The sequence below is a fragment of the Candoia aspera genome, chromosome 1 (assembly GCF_035149785.1).
Source record: "Candoia aspera isolate rCanAsp1 chromosome 1, rCanAsp1.hap2, whole genome shotgun sequence".
NCBI lineage: Eukaryota > Metazoa > Chordata > Lepidosauria > Squamata > Boidae > Candoia > Candoia aspera.
The window spans coordinates 135,354,442-135,362,445 of NC_086153.1; the positions used below are offsets into that span (position 1 = coordinate 135,354,442).

The window sequence follows — 8,004 nt, forward strand, 5'->3', positions numbered from 1 at the left end:
GCAGAACAAATATGGCCAGCAATTTAAAAATCTGGGTAGAATGAAGTTTGGTTAACTTGGGCATAGTGAAACCCTTCCTTCCTTCCTTCCTTCCTTCCTTCCTTCCTTCCTTCCTTCCTTCCTTCCTTCCTTCCTTCCTTCCTTCCTTCCTTCCTTCCATGTTAGCCACTGGGAATCTACAGACTCTGCCAAGAAAGAACAACAAACTCTCAGTGACTTAAGGAATCAGATTGAGGACACCCAAGAGAACTCAAGGACTCGATATCCCATTAGTACTCTACGTAACTACCATCCTCTGCCAACATTTCTCCAGCGATCTCTTTGCAGATGCTCATATATCTGTGCAAAGATCTGCAGTGGACAAGCCTGCCTGGAAACAAATATACCCCATAATGATGTCCATTTGAGCCTGCTCTACTAGGGAACTGTTGCTGGGTGGAAGCCAAAATGGGTACAATTATACCCACAAAAGTCTTGTCAGTGTTCACACTGAAAGCATATCATTTGCAGTAGAAAGTTGTCATTGGAGCAATGTTGAGGGGAGCAGAAGTTATGCTCAGTGCCTTGCATCTTTAGGGCCTGAACAGAGTTGCATTCCCACACAAGGTAAAGTACAATTACATTCAGTATTCTTAATACTGCACAGTTAAATCCATAATATTACTTTTATTCTATATCCTTCAGTGCAACATATAATCCTTAATCATTCATGAGATTCTATTTTATAATACTCTACACAAATTTTAATCCATTCCTAACCACATTCTAATACATATTTGAAAATCAGCAAATTTAGTTCTATGTGAGATTGGAATATACACTAATAGTTTCTGTTTGTATTGGGATCTTCTTTCCATGCAGATTTTGGTGGGAAAACAGTAACATTTTCACTGACGCTCAAAGGCATGAGCTTGGAAAATATTCCTTATCCAGACTTATCTGTGATAATACAGGCCTGACTGAAGCACCCCTTGATGCTTTTATACTTGGAAACTTTCCCAAAGATTTTGTGTCGTGTGAAAATCTACCTAGCATTAATTTAGAAGCTTGGCATGAAGTCCTTCAACCAGGTAACTCGAAAAGTAATAGTTTAATCTGTAAATGTTTACTGATAAATAGATTCCATTGCATTGCTGGGTCATAATCCCAGGTAAGTAAATATAGGATTACTGCCTTAATATCTCCCCTTTAATTAGAAATATTTGCAAATAAAAAAATATGCTGAATGTTTTGCAGGATGGAAGAAATTGTCTTAATTTCTTCTTGCCACCAAGAATAAGCAGTTTTTCTTGTATTGTATGAAAGGAATATGAATGTATTCAAGAAATATTGCTCAAAACAGTGTCAAAATTGTGGGTGCAGCTGATGATCAGCCCCACTCCTTTTTAATGTATATACTTGGACACTGTTGATCCCGCCCACCCACCTACTCCCCCACCCTGATCTACTGGTTCAGAATTAACCTTTAGTGAAGATTTCCTTCCTAAGAATCTAAATTACACCTGGCAAATTGAATTTAGTTTCATGTAAAGGCAAGGGATAAGATTAGTTTAAAACCAAGAACTGCCTTTAATTATGTAGCTGATTCTCTAAAAAGCATGGAAATGCAGTATTTTAGATACCTGCTAAATTTAAAGAAATCAGTGGTAATACAGTGGAATCAAAACCAATTAATCCAATGGGTGAGTATATTGGCAAGGAGAACATACTGTATGTATACTCATGCAGACAACCAGCTACTAGAACATCCTCTGTCAAATGTACAAGATTTTAATACAGCAGAAACTAGGGCTACCAGATCTGGAGTGCAAAACCCTGGACAGGTGGTAAATGGCAGCTGGCTTCTTAATATTATTAACAGATATAAACTTCCTTATCTGGGCTGCCCTCTCAAGGTTATCAAGATCGTCCTTGATACACTATGGGAAAAAGTGATTCCTTATGGCCTTGCTCAGGAAAAGACCGTCTCCATTCTCTAGGATAAGCTACAAAGCAGCAACTTGCTTATAATGTTATAGCTAGAAAAGAATGTATTAGTGTTTTTTTTTCCTTGTAAAAATACGGGCAAATTTAAATGACAATGGAGAATACCCAGTTTAGACATTACATGGTTAGAATGATAACTAAGAACAATGCTTTCTTCAGAACAATTTTAGAAGCTGTCTTTATAAAAGAAATTCATAAAGTAAAATCATGTATCATTATGCAAGCACTGAGTGATGTGATTAAGAAAAACAGAATTTCAACAGTTTAAGAAAGAAAACACATTGTACAAAAATATATATTGCAAAAGAAATGCAGAAAGTTATGGTGAAGAGTATTAAAGGATATACTGTATATACATATACACATACAGTACATACACATATATACACACACATACACTAAGTACACTACCCCCAAAAAAGTACTAAAAGTACTATCTATCTTTAAAAAAAAATCATGATGGAAGATTCATTGTGAGAAATAATCAAGATGGTATACTTCATTAGGAAGTAGGTAAATAACAAAAGAACTGCTAGCTGTGGGTCAGCTTGACATCATGGTAAATCAGTTAAGAATAAAGACCTAAAGACACACAATAATACCTTAATTGTAGCTAAATAAAATAGTACAAAAGATTATGCAAATTTTCAGATTCTCCGGAATTCTTTTTGATGCAGGATGTTACCAAAACTGGTGGTGAGGAGGTGGAGAAAAAAGCATGAAAGTCCAGAAATTAAGTTTAATGTTCTAGCCATCAAAGCTGGTCTTAGGTCAAGACTGCTAGACTGAATGCATTAAGTCGTGATTATACGTTAGTGATGTCAATTTACATCAGCCATTAGGAATAGAAAAACTGTTTCTCCCCCAGTTTTGAAAACACCAAAGCTATTAGTCCACAACAGAGTGTATTAATTTGCTTTTTTAAAAAAATATATCCATGTTACATGTGCAGTAAAGAAATTAAATGTATTTGGCTACAGTAAGCTTTTTAAAACTCACTAGAACTTATTTCTTGGTATATGTAGGACTGCACTATTCAGCAAGATATATTACTGTACATTGCTATCCTAGGTTTCTGTTACTAACCATGAAGATGCTAAAATAAGTAAACATGCATTGTGACATCATAATACAAGTTCTGCCCTTTGGTACTTGAGTTATGATGTCACTTGCAAGTATGTAAGGAGCAGAGTTTGCGATGCATGTTTTATCCCTTGCCACCACACAGATGCTTATGATTAATATAATCACTGCTGCCTGAACTAACAATGCAAAGTATTTGTCACCTTCAGCTGTTTCTTCAACAGCTCAATAAGCTGCATTGATAGGCTCCCTTGAAAACTATTATATCGAGACAAAAGAAAAAAGCAAAAATGTAACGAAGCTGTTCCTAAGTGGGTTACTTGTTTTAATTATTGAAAAATAAGATTTCCGCATTTAATTTCTCTCATTTGTTGCTATAATTTCGTAATTTTATCAGTGCAGTAAAATTTGTATATATGCTTTACAAAAATATAAAGATATGCATTTTTAAAAAGTATTTGTATGTGAGCACATGCACAGTTATATCAACATTTTGGGCTTCACGCTTGTATGAGTTAAATGCCCCTTAAAGTCTACAGGAACAATAATTCAGCAGAGTGGAGAATATGACTTGTATTTCAGTATAATAAATCCACAACCATTACAGGTTGTGTACATGACACCACCACCATCAAAGTTCATCCATGAGCATTAATGTGCCTATTTTAACCATGTTTAAGAGTTTTTAAACTCATGTTCTGTTTTTACTTCAAGAGTCGCCGTGTGGTTTTCCAGCAAAAGTGGAACATGGTGACTTCATTCATTGCTTGGAGGCTGGAAAATCTTTGGTAACCTACTCCTGCCACCACGGATATAAGCTATTTGGACAAAAACAATTATCCTGCACAAAAGGGAAATGGAGTTCACAGCCACCAGTCTGTCAAGATGTCTATCTGTTTTAAATCTGATATTTTTCATCATGATTAAATGTTTCAACATAGTCACACTAAACATCTTTCCTTTTGATTGTATATATATATATACACACACACACACACACATAATGAAGATTTTTACATGAATAAAAGATAAACATAACATATATAAAGGAAAGTTAGAAGAAGAAAAAAGATAAAAGAAACAGTGTGAGAAACAGTACAAAGAAAGAAAGAAAAGAAAAAGATAATTAAAGAAGCAACTTCCTTTCTTCTTTACAGCACTTACAAACAAACTTATTATTCCTCCTCCCTAAGATTATATCACCTATTTTCCTCTATCCCATACTCAACCCTTTTAATCAGCAAATCCAGAAATCACTTTCATTTTTTTCCATTTTCAGCAAAAAGTCCATAAAAGGTTTCCAGTCTTTTATAAAAGTATTTGTTATTTTATCCCTGACCAAACAGGCCAGTTTTGCTATTTCTGCAAATTCTGCCATCTTCACAATCCATTCCTCCATTGTGGGACTAAATGTCATTAATTTTGGAGGATTCAGTAACTGTATATCTTATCAACTGAAAACTCATTTCTCTGCTAAGCTCATTTTGATGAGTATTTTCCCCCAAAAAATCTAGGTATCCTTTCCAACGTTTCAGAATTCCCTCATTAAAAGGAGAGAATTAAATTAATTAAGATAAAAACATAAAGAGGTTTCAAAGAAAATTAATTGAACAACACTATGAACAACCATATGTAGACTTATAGAAGAGTAATCGAGACAATTCACCTGGAAATAGCTCCATATCTGTGCGACTGAAGCTCTTCATCCCTTGGGGTTTGATAGTGCATTCCTTTCTTAGTTTTGGTCCTGTCTCAAAAAATCTGGGCTGATCACTTGCTTTATAATTCACCACCTATATTATCTTCTGCAATGACCAGGATTCTAGGAGTTGAAGTGACCCATCTCCAGGGTGCTCTATAGATCTATGAATTAATCACATGAGCATTTCTAGTCTCTTTAGTTTCAAGAAGCAACTTAAGCATGATAAAATATACATAAAACACTCTGTTGTCTCATAACTATAAACATAGATCAAGGGATGCCATAGGACTTTGCAGAGTCATACGATGCCTTAATGCCCTTTGAGAGCATATAATTTACTTTAAGGAATGTTTAGCAGATTTAATTAGTAGGAAGAGAAATGGGATTCAGCCTGGTTCTTTCTGTTTAAGTCCAGGTCTTTGTCTTGGGATCTTGCAAAAGTAAAAGGGATACAATTCTGTTTACATTTCCCTGGTAAAAAACAAAAATCTGCCACTACCACTCTTTTTGCTCAGATCTTGCTATATTGTTTTCTTGGATGTAAAGGAATATGGAACAGTAAGTAACAGTAACAGTAAGGAAAGACCCTTTTTTTTTGGCCAGACTTTTATTTGGTTGAATGGCACAGTTGGGAAAACACAAAGGGAAATACAATTTCAAAATCTGTATTAACATTATATCTTTCCTAGGCCACTTCAGAGTCACAGAAGTGTATTAAGCTTTTGAGTTTCTAAGGACTCCACATCCAGCAAGATGATTTAAAAAGAAAAACAAAAAGTGGGGAATTAAAATATATTTTAGCCACAGTTGACCATAGGCTGGAACAGACTGCAGCCCTACAAATTCTACAAAGCTAGAGCTGAAGTGGCTTCAGATGGCTCTGAGGATATTCCCACTACATAATAATTGTATGGAGTAGGCATTATGACCTGTACGGCTATCTTTGTTTTCAGTTTAAATAAAGTATGGTTTATAAAGTGCTTTGGGTGGATGTACATAACTCATTAACTGAAACTATTTTTCCTAAAAATTCCTGCTGGTTGGAGTGCAAAGGAATGATGTGTCACCATTCAGTCCAGCTGTTCATGAAGGAGCTCCATTTAAGCATCACAGTTCAGTGATATGGCTTAGGATGAGCTATTCAGTGAAAACAAGTTAAATTGTGAAAGACTAGGGATTGGAAGGTGGAATTTCACATAATTCTCAACTACTAGGCCACATATTTTCTCTCTGGATATATGTGCACAATGCCATTATCTGATTAATGTATAAAGTTGCAATGTGATGCTCACTAAAAATGGTACTGTGAGTACTCCATTCACAGAAACTACCACAAAGAGTCACTCCTTGAAAAGTTACAGATCTACCATTGAAGGCAACACAAAAGGGAGAAAGTGTAAAATTTCTGGATATGTCCACAACCATCTTCACATAAGTGATCATATCACCACAGTTCTGATAGCTACTTACATAGAGTTTGTGTGCACTGCCATTATTATAATTAAACTTCACTTGCCCTAAGTTAGAAAGGGAGCATCATTTTCAGGTAGATTCAGAGACTTATCTCATCAATACTTAATCTAGATCACAAATACATAGATATCATAGGGAAGAGGGGACCAGGGTGGGATCACTTTATTTGGCTGCTTCCTTGGAAGGAGGGAGATTTCCATTCCTGCAGATTTTTCTATCAATTTCTCATTAAAAATCTTAAAGATATTTGCCAGTTTTGATCCATGTCAGATGGGGCTGTACTTATTTTCTATATTGAATGTAGTGCCCGTGGGAAGATCTCTTTTACCTATCTAAAACTTAAAAAAAAAAGTATGCATTTACAAAAACAGGAGCACAAAGACTGACTGTGGAACTCAGTCTGGTGGGTGGAGGAGAGGTCTCAATCCCCTGATCATTTCTGTAGGCCCAGCCTCTTTCCTCCGTTGATCCAGTTTCCGGGTAGCACCCACTATCACTCACTATCACTCCATCTTCCTGGAGAAAAGAAATAATGGGCAAAATAATAACGGCAATACAACTGCTACTACTAATAATACTGTAGCAAAAGTTTTTGGCCTGAGTAGCTTTAAGGCCAGAGAACAGCAGTCCTGTATCCTTTTGAGATGAAAACAAGAACATCGATCTTAAGTTTTAAAAATGGATTGTATTAAAAATAAGAAAAGAAGTAAATAGAACTTTCTTTTAGCTGTATATTAAATACGCAAACAATTACACTTGGATGGAATAAGGCATTTAGCTGATCAGATCACAATTCTTCAGACATCAGTTCCCCACAAAATGCTATGGGGAGATTCAGATGGGGCAAGATATATGGTCCCTATATCTTGGATAGGTGGATAAATAAATGAGAGAGAGAGAGAGAGAATAGATTAGATAGAGATAGATAGATAGATAGATAGATAGATAGATAGATAGATAGATAGATAGATAGATGATAGATGATAGATGATAGATGATAGAGATAGAGATAGGAGATGGATGATAGAAGTGTACACAAAGGCAATAAACTAACTTCTGGTAGAAAAATCAAAGGCAAATTTCTTGAAATAATTAACAGATATATTTAAAATAACAGAATCCACAAAGCAGACTAGCATACTTTAAAAGAAGGTGATTTGATTGCAAACCCTTGCCTTTGACTTTTACTTTATTCCAGAGAGCTGAGGTCTCCCTGGCTCCCACCTTCAGCTAGCTTGTCCTGACTCCCATTGATTGCAACCTTCAAAGGCTGCAGCCCTTCCCCTCCTGTTGACTCCTAGAGATTTCTGGATTGTGGTTCAGGGCACTCGACTCTTTTCACGTGGCGTTCTTCCCTCCTCCTTGCTCAAGCAGCCCTTATGCTCTCTGCCCTGAAGATTATCTTGGCTTTAAATCGGTGTCTTTCCCCATTTCCACTCCCAGGGAAGTCTGTTGTTCTACCTCCCAGGGAGAACTAAGCCACCCACCCAAGATGGCTTAGCTGTCTGATTTTCCTGGAAATCTGCCCACCAAAACAAAGTGGCTGTATCTAGTCCTCTTGCCTGCCTCTTCCAGCACCCTTTCTTTTCCTCTCTTCCCCTCCCAGATAGCTGCTTCCTTTTACATCCCTCAGTTATCCCTTTCCCCTCTAGCTCAGGACAAGCGAAAAGCGCCAGCAAGGCTGAAGCCGAGGAGAACCTCTTGAGCCAGCCCAGGCAACTTTCTTCCTCCCCTGTCCCTTCAGGCTGGGATGTTGCAAC

At 36.6% G+C, this 8,004-nt stretch overlaps 1 protein-coding gene across 1 annotated transcript in view; it reads left to right on the plus strand.

Moving 5' to 3' along the window:
* The window catches only part of TPO (thyroid peroxidase), a 71,079-nt gene extending 67,084 nt beyond the window's left edge, over window positions 1–3,995 (plus strand). Inside the window, exons 12-13 of the mRNA XM_063298920.1 lie at window positions 862–1,070; window positions 3,784–3,995. Coding sequence (XP_063154990.1) covers window positions 862–1,070; window positions 3,784–3,971 — 397 coding nt within the window. The 3' untranslated portion in view covers window positions 3,972–3,995. The remainder of the gene's footprint in view (window positions 1–861; window positions 1,071–3,783) is intronic.
* The last annotated feature ends 4,009 nt before the right edge of the window (window positions 3,996–8,004 follow it).